The sequence below is a fragment of the Clavispora lusitaniae genome, assembly GCF_014636115.1.
Source record: "Clavispora lusitaniae strain FDAARGOS_655 chromosome Unknown tig00000078_pilon, whole genome shotgun sequence".
In the NCBI taxonomy this organism is placed as follows: domain Eukaryota; kingdom Fungi; phylum Ascomycota; class Pichiomycetes; order Serinales; family Metschnikowiaceae; genus Clavispora; species Clavispora lusitaniae.
This window is the reverse complement of record NW_027093977.1, coordinates 832187-844326: the sequence shown is the minus strand read 5'-3', so window position 1 is coordinate 844326 and position 12140 is coordinate 832187. Positions and strand designations below refer to the sequence as shown.

At 41.0% G+C, this 12140-nt stretch overlaps 8 protein-coding genes across 8 annotated transcripts; 4 read left to right on the top strand and 4 right to left on the bottom strand. All coding sequences in view use genetic code 12, as the record gives it.

Annotated features, from left to right (window-relative positions):
* Positions 1 to 138: 138 nt before the first annotated feature.
* On the top strand, positions 139 to 885 carry TPI1 (triose-phosphate isomerase; the record flags this gene model as incomplete). The annotated part of the gene is made up of 1 exon (XM_002616396.1): positions 139 to 885. One exon carries the CDS (start codon positions 139 to 141, stop codon positions 883 to 885), a length of 747 nt encoding a protein of 248 aa, XP_002616442.1.
* A 25-nt stretch (positions 886 to 910) lies between these two features.
* FOB63_002557 (putative endodeoxyribonuclease) lies at positions 911 to 1912 on the bottom strand (the record flags this gene model as incomplete). The annotated part of the gene is made up of 1 exon (XM_002616397.1): positions 911 to 1912. One exon carries the CDS (start codon positions 1910 to 1912, stop codon positions 911 to 913), a length of 1002 nt encoding a protein of 333 aa, XP_002616443.1.
* A 453-nt stretch (positions 1913 to 2365) lies between these two features.
* Positions 2366 to 5561, top strand: TPS3 (trehalose 6-phosphate synthase/phosphatase complex subunit; the record flags this gene model as incomplete). Its single annotated transcript, XM_002616398.2, has 2 exons — positions 2366 to 2388; positions 2438 to 5561. 2 exons carry the CDS (start codon positions 2366 to 2368, stop codon positions 5559 to 5561), a joined length of 3147 nt encoding a protein of 1048 aa, XP_002616444.2.
* Positions 5562 to 5581: 20 nt separating this feature from the next.
* Positions 5582 to 6514, bottom strand: FOB63_002555 (uncharacterized protein; the record flags this gene model as incomplete). The annotated part of the gene is made up of 1 exon (XM_002616399.1): positions 5582 to 6514. One exon carries the CDS (start codon positions 6512 to 6514, stop codon positions 5582 to 5584), a length of 933 nt encoding a protein of 310 aa, XP_002616445.1.
* A 384-nt stretch (positions 6515 to 6898) lies between these two features.
* On the top strand, positions 6899 to 7456 carry TIF11 (Tif11p; the record flags this gene model as incomplete). Its single annotated transcript, XM_002616400.1, has 1 exon — positions 6899 to 7456. One exon carries the CDS (start codon positions 6899 to 6901, stop codon positions 7454 to 7456), a length of 558 nt encoding a protein of 185 aa, XP_002616446.1.
* Positions 7457 to 7633: 177 nt separating this feature from the next.
* On the bottom strand, positions 7634 to 8480 carry RPS13 (40S ribosomal protein uS15; the record flags this gene model as incomplete). The annotated part of the gene is made up of 2 exons (XM_066102249.1): positions 7634 to 8068; positions 8460 to 8480. 2 exons carry the CDS (start codon positions 8478 to 8480, stop codon positions 7634 to 7636), a joined length of 456 nt encoding a protein of 151 aa, XP_065958396.1.
* A 1197-nt stretch (positions 8481 to 9677) lies between these two features.
* CDC14 (phosphoprotein phosphatase) lies at positions 9678 to 11411 on the top strand (the record flags this gene model as incomplete). The annotated part of the gene is made up of 2 exons (XM_002616401.2): positions 9678 to 9723; positions 9778 to 11411. 2 exons carry the CDS (start codon positions 9678 to 9680, stop codon positions 11409 to 11411), a joined length of 1680 nt encoding a protein of 559 aa, XP_002616447.2.
* Positions 11412 to 11512: 101 nt separating this feature from the next.
* Positions 11513 to 11977, bottom strand: FOB63_002551 (uncharacterized protein; the record flags this gene model as incomplete). The annotated part of the gene is made up of 2 exons (XM_066102248.1): positions 11513 to 11890; positions 11975 to 11977. 2 exons carry the CDS (start codon positions 11975 to 11977, stop codon positions 11513 to 11515), a joined length of 381 nt encoding a protein of 126 aa, XP_065958395.1.
* Between the last annotated feature and the right edge of the window lie 163 nt (positions 11978 to 12140).

Sequence of the window (12140 nt, the reverse complement as noted above, 5' to 3'; positions counted from 1 at the left end):
CCACACAGTTTCGTCTGGTGAGGACCGCCAAATGCATAATATATATAGCACCAGTGCGAGCGACTTTTCGTTACTTTTCTTCTTTCCTCAGTAGATTTACTACTTTCATATACATCAAAAAAATATCAATCAATTACAATGGCTCGTCAATTTTTCGTCGGTGGTAACTTCAAGATGAACGGTACCAAGGAGTCGATCACTAAGATCATTGACAACTTGAACAAGGCTGACTTGCCAAAGGATGTTCAAGTCGTTATTGCTCCTCCAGCTCCATACCTCTCTTTAGCTGTTGCTGAGAACAAGCAATCCACTGTTGCTGTTGCTGCTCAAAACGTTTTCAACAAGGCCTCTGGTGCTTACACTGGTGAAATCTCGCCAGAACAATTGAAGGACTTGGGTGCCACCTGGACTTTGACTGGTCACTCTGAGAGAAGAACCATCATCAAGGAATCCGATGAATTCATTGCCGAAAAAACCAAGTTTGCTTTGGACTCTGGTGTCAGCGTGATTTTGTGTATTGGTGAGACCTTGGAAGAAAGAAAGGCCGGCATCACCATTGATGTTTGCGCTAGACAATTGGACGCCGTTTCCAAGATTGTTTCCGACTGGACTAACATTGTTGTTGCCTACGAACCAGTCTGGGCTATTGGTACTGGTTTGGCCGCTACCCCACAAGATGCTCAAGACACCCACAAGGAAATTAGAGCTCACTTGGCCAAGACCATTGGTGCTGAGCAGGCTGAAAAGGTCAGAATTTTGTACGGTGGTTCTGTCAACGGCAAGAACGCTCCAGAGTTCAAGGACAAGGTTGATGTTGACGGTTTCTTGGTTGGTGGTGCTTCGTTGAAGCCAGAGTTCGTGGACATCATCAAGTCCAGATTGTAAGTGATGATAAGCAATGATCAATAAACTAAGCTATGTTCTGTATTAGATTTAGTACTCGAGTAGTATCCTCAAGCACTTCAGATTCCTCCTCGACCAGCCGTCCGTTCGCTCTACTTATGGTAGACAATACTTTTCGTAAATGCTCATAGTACTCCTGCAGTCTTCCGGGTAGGAGATATTCATCTAAAGGCAAATCAGTCTCTGCTAAAGTCTGAGCATCACTCAAAGACTTCACCAACTCTTCAAGTGTGTCCACTTTGTTGTCTGCGGCATTTATGATGTTGGAGAAAGAAAATGCAATTTTTCGACTTTGCTTTTCAAACGTCCGAATCCAAACACGTGCCTGTTCTAATGAACCAGAATACGAATGTAGAACAACGAGAGATATAGCATCGTAGTTCTGTTTAAGTAAATCAAACAAAGCGCCATGTGCTTTCACACAATGTAGCGACACCGACACTTGAAGCTCATGAGCCAAGGCTAACTGAGTCTGCAACACTCTTAGTTGGTGTGAAATAGATACCTTGCACTTAGTTAGTTTGATGTCTTCTGATACATTCTGGTTTCCATAAAAACCATTAGAAGGTAAGCGGAAAGACTTGTCTAGTCCGATTTCTCCAATTCCATACCGGATTTTGTTTCTGTGGCATTCTTCCGCAATATGTCTTATACGAGCCATATGCGCATCCAAAATGATGGGATGGGGCAATAGAGAAAGCAATTGGTCATCCGGAGCAGGTGAAAGACATTCAGTATAATGTTGTTCCTTACTTAGAGTAGGATCAAGTGTAAAAAGATGGGAATACCATGGGTGGATACCGAAGTACGGCATAATCGCCTTTGTGTGGTCGTGCTTAATTAGATGCTCGAGAAGTGCTAGATCCAGATGATTGGTGGACATGACGCTGAAAGATTGGGGCCTCTGATCACTTTCTTCTGATGAGATGAATGAAACCAATCTCTCAACATCTTGTACTGTGGCTTTCACGCCGAGATGGCAATGGGTGTCACACACACAGTTCAGCATTTCTATTGATTGTATTAGATCGGAGATTGTAGCAAGGTGCGAAGTGAAACAACCTGTATGGAGAAAAGGCACCTGATGCGTTGTTTGAGCTCGTTAAAATCCCACCCGAGACAAAAACAGTATTACTCAGATTTTCGACATGAAACAATGTCAGTACGAAAGAATAGACACCCCTTTAGGCAAACGAGTGCATTAAAATAAAGTATTTGTCAAACTTTCACTATTGATTGCGGCAATATAGCCCACGGTTGCTGATTTATATGAGCAAGAGTGGTATAGGCACCCCAGCCTGCAGGATTTCCAGAACAATCATACGGTCAGACTTCATCGAATTTGCTCCCGATTCTCTTGATCGCTTCCTTTTAAACCAATAAGTTTCTCCAAACAACAATTATACAATTTTTATTTTTTCTTAAAAAGAGATAATCCGAGAACGTGTCGACCCTTTGAACAATGACTATTATCATTGGTTCTTTGTATGTACATGTCTTAACCACTCGTCCCGACGTTATACTAACATTTTAGATTTGCTCCTTACACAGTAAAGTTTCAGGTCAGTAACTACAATGGAAAGTTTGAGGACCTGCAACTTATTGCTGACCAAGTGCTGCTGTCGGCTGAAATTGTGGCTCCTACACCTGTGGGGATCACCAATTCAATACTTCCATCGTTGAGTATCGCGACCACCGCAGCCCAGAGTCCAGCAGCTAACACTCCGCCTCTTTCGGGAAAGAAAACTTCAGACTCTACTGCAGAGCAATTCTTCTACAAGTCACGGAAACTGTCGTCTGAATCTGGGAGCGCTCTAGCTGAGTCCTTACAAGATAAACTAGGCCCTCAATTGGTCCAACCTCGTTCGAGATACTCGTCACCGGTTGTTTCTAGCCTGGTGTCTGAACACAAAAAGGATTCCGATGGGATTGGCCTTCTTGGATTGAAGATGAATCGCTCAGGAACAAACTTGAGTGCCTTGAACCATCCATCAAGAAGCAACTCATTTACCGACGCGCCTCATCGCAGCCGTGGATCTGGTAGTAAACCATTTCTGGGGCTTGCCCTCAACAACAACAGTAGTCATTCACTAGTTATCGCAGAAGAGGATGAGTTAGAAAATGCTCCAGGAGAAGCAGGATATTTCGACCTGTCTGAAAATGCAGCAGAGGAGAAATTAGCCCCTTACGGTGGATTTTCCAGGCCAAATTTGGAATCCAGCTTTTTGAATGAAGATAACGTGTTTGAACATGCGCCTTGGAAAATCGTGAGAACAGAGCAGGGAAATGGCTCCTTGTATAATGCCGTTAGAAATGCTAGGGAGAAAGGAGTGGTGAAGAATCGCAAGTGGGTTGGTGCATTGTCTCTGCCCACAGATGCTATCCCCGAAAAAGTACTTGAAAAGGTTGTATCTTCAATGTCCAAAGACTATAACTGTGAACCCGTCATAGTCGACGACATGACATTTCATGGCCATTATAATTCATTCTGCAAACAAATATTGTGGCCTACATTGCATTACCAGATCCCTGATGATCCAAAGTCGAAGGCTTTTGAGGACCATTCGTACCATTACTACAAATTATTAAATCAGATGGTGGCGGATAAAATAGTTGAAATTTACAAAAAGGAGAATTCTGGCTTGGAACCAGATGATCCTGAAAATGTCATCTGGATTCACGACTATCACCTTCTCTTGGTCCCAAAAATGGTGAGAGAACAGTTGCCTGAAGCAAAGATTGGATTATTTTTACATGTTTCTTTCCCGTCGTCAGAAGTCTTTAGATGCTTAGCGCAACGAAAGGCTTTACTTGAGGGAATGCTCGGCGCAAACTGCATTTCATTCCAAACGGAAGAGTATGTTCGCCATTTCTTGCAAACATGCAGTAGATTATTGTTATCCGACGCAAATGAGTTCGGTTTAATCCACGACGGAATTTTCACAAAAGTCAACATGATCCCTGTGGGTATTGACTCTGACGAATTGGAGAAAGTGTTAAAGTCTGATGCAGTGGTGGAATGGAAACAAATGATTAGAGAAAGGTGGAAGGATCAACGACTCATTGTTTCTCGTGATAAGCTAGACAAATTGAGAGGCGTCAAACAGAAGCTTTTAGCTTACGAGAAATTTTTATTGAAGAATCCGGATTTTGTTTACACGACCAGCTTGATTCAAATATTCATTGGATCTTCAGATGATTTGAACTATGAGGCAGAAGTAATGCAGATTGCGTCTAGAATCAACTCATTGACGGAAAATATTTCTGACATACAACCTGTGGTTATCTTAAACAAGGATATCCATTTCGAACAGTACCTCGCGCTTCAAAGTGAGGCAGACGTTTTCATTGTTTCGAGTATGAGAGAAGGGTTGAACTTGACATGCCATGAATTCATTATCGCGTCGAAAGATAAAAAGTCACCATTGGTATTATCGGAGTTCACAGGGTCCTCTCCTTTACTCGATTGTGATGGAAATGGTGCTATTCTCATCAACCCATGGGATCAAGTTGGATTTTGCGAAGCAATAAAATCAGCATTGACTATGGAAGGAAAGGAGAAGGAATTGCGTTGGAAGAACTGCTATGATAAGGTAACGAAACATGATTCTTTGAGCTGGATTAAAACATGTCTCCAGTCTGTGAATAGAGCGTGGAAATTAGATAAAGAAAAATCACTGGCAAACAAAAACCCTTTCAATGCTGAAGTTTTCAAGAAGTTCTATACTTCATCGTCCGGCGGCCGGCTATTCTACTTTAATTTGGATACTCCTGCTGCTCATAATTCTTTGTTTGGAAGTCAATCTGGACCTAGTAAAGGATATTTGGAGTATTCTAGAATTGGTCGTTTGTTGCAAGAGCTTATTTCAGATCCAAAAAACCATGTTTATGTTGGAAGTATCATCAGGAGATCAGAGCTTGAGTTGCTTTTCAAAAATGTCATAAACATCGGTTTAATTGCTGAAGGTGGCGGGTTTGTGAGGTTAATTGGCTCATCAAATTGGATATCGGTTTATGAGGAAGACGAAGTTGCCAACTGGAAGCCTCAAGTCTCTCTGTTAATTCATGCCAAAGTCGAACGTTTGCCGGGATCAATCGCTGTGATCGAAGAATGTACAATTCGCTTAGTGGCAGATTCTTCGATGGTCATAGACCAAAAGAGATGCATGGATGTCATGGGCGATGTCATGCAACATATTAATGATGCTTTCGAAGAGGTTGGAGTTCATGCTACGATAATCAACAACTCTGTTGTTGTTCAACAAAAGGATATAGCCTTACGCGCCATGAATTTCATCTTGACTTACTACACTACAGAAATGGACGCAAAGGGTTTGACGAAGCAATGGAATTTGAAGCCTGTCAAATCGACAACAGATACTATTTTTAACCATATCTCAACTGATTCTATTAACTATGAAAAGGAACGGGAGAGAAAAGGAGATTTGGTGACTTCATTTTTCTTTTCAGGCGGTCTCAACCCAATGGATGAATCCATTTATGAGTATGTCAACAATCTTACTAAGGACGGCACCATAAAAGATGCAATTACTGTGTCAGTTCATGGTGAGCGTGATGAGACTAGGACGTCCGCCTCCTATACTGCTCTAGGCCAGAACGAATTGTTTGGTATAATTTCAAGATATAAGCGTGCGTAAGATTAAATACATAAATTGAATTAGAATTGCTGATCCTTGTAACTAGCTGCTGCAATTTTATTTAACTCATCAAATGCAGTGAAGAAGTCATTTTTCATCTTCTCAGAATAGTTGCCGCTTCTATTCCAGTAATAATTGGCAAACTCTACTTCTGTTAATGCACTTTTACCACTCGGTCTATTGACAACCCAAAGCGTTTCCTTAGATTTTTTGTGCGTTTCTCTGTCATCCTCCATTCGAGAAAGGATTTGTTTCTTTGATAACATCAACTCGTTTACTTTTTTGGAAGGGTCACCTACTCTCGAAGGTCGAATGGAAAACATCTCAGATTCTGTAATTTCATCGTCTCGATAAGGTTTGTTTTTCAAAAGCCTAATTCGCTCATAGTGACTCTGCTTTCTTCTATGAAGAAGAATTTCCCAAGCTTGGATGACAGGATCAGTCGCGTCGATTTGAATCTCGTCCAAGTTGATTTCTGGATAACGAACATCCATATCTATGCTCTCAAGTTCCTCTTTGGAGAGTAATGATTCTATATTCTTATAGCGGGATTTATACTCTGAGCAGTTCACGTTAAGGGATTCGGAAATATTGCATAGACTATTGAAAATATTGTTGAGATTTGGATTGCTGGATGCTGGTAGCACCTTTAATAGTATCTTTGGTAATGAAGTTTTCAAGTTATGCACATAGGGATAATTGTAATGGGAATTTGTCTGCTGAGAGATATGAAATGATTCGTGTATCAAGACATCAATATATTGGAAGATGGTGGATTTCATGTTCAATTCAACCTTTTGATCATCAAGTGAATCCATAATCGCAAAATAAAGGTAGTCCTCGTTTTCAGAGTGCTTTAAAGCAAAATGGGCAGCTCGCAAGAGGTTTTGCTGTTGAGGCGACAAAGCCCTCAACATTTGTTGAAATTGAGTACTTGTTTCGAAAGAGTCCATTGCCTGGTTACCTATACTAGTATGTGAGAATGATATTTGGTCAAGATGATTTCACATCCGTACACCACATATTGACATTAGCATTGGTGACTTGTGAAGAAGTAAGGAATGGGTCAAAGTAAATACTTACATGATTATATTAACAAGCAGCTGAGAGATTAAACAGTACTTGAGTAGAGACAAATGACAACAAGCTGTAGATGTTGCATGCCGAATGTAAATAAGCTTAGTGTTTTCTTCCTTTCAAAAGTAGGGACACACCTCTCTTCAACGACATCGAGAATTTTAATGATAAGATTATCCCAACATGTTAACCGGAAAAAAAAGTCATAGTTTATAAGTTATCTTCTCGTTGTAGTACAGCCATCATGTAGTGTAGTGTACATGGAAGTAAACACCAGTACACCATTAGCAAGTAGCTTGCATAAAAATTTTCTCTCTTGTGCTCGGAACTTTCTTTTCTCCTTTGAAACAACTTACAAAATGGGAAAATCTTCGAAAGGAAAGGGAGGTAAAAACAGAAGAAAGGGAAAGAACTTTAACGGTGGTCAGAAAAGAGAATTGATTCACAAAGAAGAAGGCCAAGAATATGCCCAAATTACCAAGATGTTAGGTAACGGTAGACTTGAAGTCAGTTGCTTTGACGGTATCAAAAGAATGGGTCACATCAGAGGTAAAATGAGAAAGAAGGTCTGGATGGGTCAAGGTGACATCATCTTGGTTTCCTTGAGAGACTTCCAAGACGATCTCTGTGATGTTGTTCACAAGTACAACTCGGATGAGGCTAGAACTTTAAAGAACATTGGTGAATTACCAGAAAGTGCCAAGATTAACGAAACTGACACCTTTGGTGCAGATGATGAAGAAGAAGTCAACTTCGAGTTTGGTGACGATGATGACGACGACGAAGATGACGATGAGTTGGATATCGACGACATTTAAGTGTCATTGTGCATTATAGAAGATAAATATCTTAACTCTGGTGTTTAAGTACTTAATTTACATTTTACTGGCGAAAAATATTCTTATCCAACGTGGATACGTAAGATGACGATGAATGTATTCAAGAAAATGCAAAGATAAATTATATTACTATAAGAGTTGAACTGTGCAAAAAGCTTAGTTAACCAAAGCAGAAGCGGTGGCGGACTCGTACTTCCAGTTTGGTGGCAAGACAGAAACGGTTCTGTAGTATCTGGCCAATCTGTGGATTCTGGATTCGATCAAAATCAATCTGAACTTAGAGTCCTTGTCCTTTCTGTTTCTCTCCAAGTGCTTTCTGACAGAGACAGCCTTCTTGATCAAGAAGTACAAGTCTTCTGGGATCTCTGGAGCCAAACCGTTGGACTTCAAGATTCTCAAGATCTTGTTACCGGTGACAACCTTAGCTTGGGAAACACCGTGAGCATCTCTCAAGATAACACCAATTTGAGAAGGAGTCAAACCCTTTCTGGCGTACTTGACAATTTGCTCAACAACCTCGTCAGAGGACAACTTGAACCAAGCTGGAGCGTTTCTCGAGTATGGAATAGCGGAGGAAGAAATACCTTTACCCTGATAATGTTAGTAAAAATGTTATGACATAAGAGCAAAACATTGAAGGCACCCAGACAAGCTGAGATGGCGGCCGTAATAAAAAGAAGAACACGACCCACCAGTCCCCTTGAAAAAAGGTTTCTGAAGGACATGCATTTTCACACTTTCACGAGAAAAAACAATCTTCCTTTTAGATGACCACCATTTGGTCTACAATAGTGGAATCAACCAGCTAAACGCAACAAGCTTTTCCAAAGGGAGGGGAATGACATCAAGTACTAAAAGCTAGTCGACTATCCTCTTATTAGAGATAGCCACTTTTAGCAAGACTCAAATCCCAAGCTGTGCACCGAATTGATCCAGTTCACTATTCCACCATACCATGTTTCTAAGAAACAAAGTCACATACAGAAGAATGCATACGACCCATGGCTGCTGTGTGTTTTTTTTTTCTGTGCTAAAAATTTTTTCTGTGGAACTCACGCGAACATATATAGTCTTGAAAAATTTTCAGACAGGATTGGTACGCACACATCTCTTCGACTTTGAGAACCCGTTCTCAGTTATACATGGTGTACTCAGATTTTATAACAATGTTCATTTCTTGTGGTATACAGGGACAGCGCGAGGCCAAGCTTCATGGATGGGTCACCCCAACCATGTATACTAATGTAATTGTTCCTCCAAATCTTCGAAATCCTCCTCGTCTTCGATTTCGATAAGTCTGATGTTGTTAGTATAGAATGGAAAGAAAAAAAAGAAAAAGAAAAACTCACATACTGAGAAACTCCTGCCTTCTCCCGTATCAATTCAACAGCACCCGCGTAAAGCATTTTACTTTCCTGACCGCAAGTTGGTGGCCGCCAGTAAAGAAGAACTAAAGGATTCTTTATTCTTCCATCATCTAACTTAATGGGGTAGGAAAGAACGACATATCTCGCACTGTTATCTGGAAGTTCTTCGGTGAGCTCCTCTAAAGTATCGATGGGCTGCTCATTTTCCTTTTGCACCTCGTAAGTCTTCTTGTCAATATAGTCTACAAGTCAGTACAGCTGCCCTTTTCACAGGAAGCGAAATACGTACAAATCACCGCTTGCATGGTGGTCGCCCGTGCGCTAGCAAACCTGAATTTGCGGAGATCCGATAAAGTCTCGGAACTAAAGGTGTACAATGACGGCGCCTGGGAAAAAGTTAGTTAGAAGGAAGCTTGAAGATTCATGATGCAATATTCATCCATACCATTTTGAGCGTGGGATGTCGGGAAATGATAGTTCTAAAAGCTAGACACGCCGATTGTGTAACATGCGGAAAGTTCGTTTCTCTTGCATATAATGAACGATGGAGTAATAACACATCCCAATATGGGTAGAATATAAACACTCTCATTCGGGCATTCATTCACCACTCTGTAGCACTTTTTCTCTGCATCCAGTGTTTTGGTTTCACGAACTGTCTTTCGAGCACTTTCTTTCCCTGTCATTTACCTTCGCTTCCCGCAAGAACGCCGATTCGCTTTTCCTTTGCTACACGAATACAGTTGAACATTCTATTAGCTAGCTACTGTCCCGTCTTGTGCTCGATTTAATATTCCCTTATCACCATTTTCCCCCTAAGCAATATAGCGATCATGGCCAGAGCAAGACTGAGTATTCCTATGATCGAGTTCTTGAAAAGTATGTTTGTACCGACTTTGAGTCTTTGCTCGCGAAATGTTTACTAACTACTAGACCGTATCTATCTTGGAGCATTCGATTACACCCCTCCAGACTCCAGAGACTTAGTGTACTTTACTGTTGAGGATGCGTTACCATATAATGCGTTCCACTTGGATTTTGGTCCCTTGCATATCGGCGCTCTATATCGTTTTGCGGTCGTTTTGCACAATATTTTGAATGAAGAAGCAAATCAAGGTAAGGCTGTTGTTTTCTACAGTTCCACGTCGCCAAAGGAGAGAGCCAATGCTGCTTGTCTTCTTTGCTGCTACATGGTTCTAGTACAATCATGGGCTCCTCACCAAGTATTGCAACCAATATCGCAAGTTGAGGTTCCATTTCAGCCCTTCAGAGATGCTGGTTATTCTGCTGCTGACTTTGAAATCACTATCCAGGATATTGTCTACGCGATGTGGAGAGCAAAAGAAAGAGATATGGTTGACTTGACTAACTTCAACTTAGAAGAATATGAACAATACGAAAGAGTGGATCAAGGCGACTTCAATGTGATTTCAAAAGATTTTATTGCATTTGCCTCACCACAACAAAATTTGAGAAAGCCTGGGGTGTTAAATGAGCCCTTCAAGAAAGTCTTGTCTTTTTTCAAAGCCAATGACGTTCAATTGGTGGTGAGACTCAATTCTCATCTCTACGATGCCACAGAGTTTACAAAAAGAGGAATCCAACATATCGACATGATTTTTGAAGATGGAACTTGCCCCACATTAGATTACGTTAAAAAGTTCATTGGTGCTGCTGAGTGTATCATCAGTAGAGGTGGAAAAATTGCAGTTCATTGCAAAGCTGGCTTAGGTAGAACTGGTTGTCTTATTGGTGCACATTTGATTTACACCCATGGGTTTACTGCAAACGAATGCATAGCTTATATGAGGATGATTCGTCCTGGAATGGTTGTTGGACCTCAGCAACATTGGTTGTACTTGCATCAAAACGAGTTCAGAGACTGGAGACATACTATGTGTCTTGATAACAAGCCGGATTTCTTTATTGGTGGCCTTTACTCCTTAGTCTCGTATGAAGACTTTAAAGCAAGAATAAAGCAGGAGGCTAAGCAGAAGAAGCAACAACAGCAGCAACAAATGAACTCGTCCTATGTCAGTCAGTTCGATTCGTCATTTAATACTCCTATCCGCAGGAGGAAAATCAGTGGAGCTTTAGCGTCGAAAATCCAAAGTGTTGTTCCTATGGAATCTCCTGGGCAGCCAAGAAAATACCGAGAATCTCAGACTTCTGGTATTCTTGATGTTGTCAATAACTCAGATGAAGAGAATCACGGCACCGCTGACTTCATGCAAGATGGGGAGCCAACCACCATAGAGCAGGAGGTTAATAACGCCGATGGAGAGATTTGTCACAGCTCGCCTAAAAGAGACACCAGCGATTGGAAAATATTGAGATCTATTTCAACCAACAGTACTACACAACCGGTCTCCTTGACGAAAACAACAACAACGACTACAACGCGAACTGTGAGTACCACATTAACGTCTTCGCCAAATTCACCAAACAACCCCAAATTTCCTAAATCTCGGTCAAGCACTATAATCAGTGCTGGGGTACTACCAGGTAAGAATGGTTCAAGAGTAGTTTCAGGTGGCATTAGAAAAGTAAGTGGAAAGAAGATCTAAGGCCAACTTTTCATTTCTTCGTTCAAACTTCAGGGAAGGTTTTGTGTGTATTCAAAGCATTTATATGTGTTCGGTAGCTTGAGGTGTAGCAACTTAATACTTTAGTCTTCATACTCAGGTTGCTCAATTCTGAATTCGACATCATCACCAAATTTGAAAGCTATAATATCATAGTCCTGAAATACAATAGTTTGCAAGGTCGAATCATCCTCGACGGGAATCCAGACGTTATCATATGGAGTCTCTTTGACTTTTGGAAGAGCAATTGTGAGATCCGAAGCCTTTACCTGTAAACCTTCATCGGGTTCCCCTTCATCGGCCATGCTTCCATCTTCGATTATATGTAGCCCTCCTGACAAATTAATTGCTTCAGCTAAAGTTTCTGTGAAAGAGGCAATAGTAAAGTTCTTCTTCACTGTTAGCTGTATGGGAATCACGTAGGTGCTTCGGGCTCTTTTGAACTTTAAAATTGTGACTGGCTGTTTTGGGGGCTATTCATTAGTACTCTGAAAGAAGAGACATCTTTATGGCTTTTCGTCACTGTTGTCGAGTGGGGAACATACCATTCTCTATAGTTTGTTGTAATTATATAGAGACCTGCGTCTAGTGCACTTTAACTAACTAGGACTACAAATTATACATAAATACAGTAACTCACTTCCATAGACACGAAATTGAAGAATTCAAAAGACCAGAAGATGTAAGAGCCGTTCTAATCAAATAAAAAAA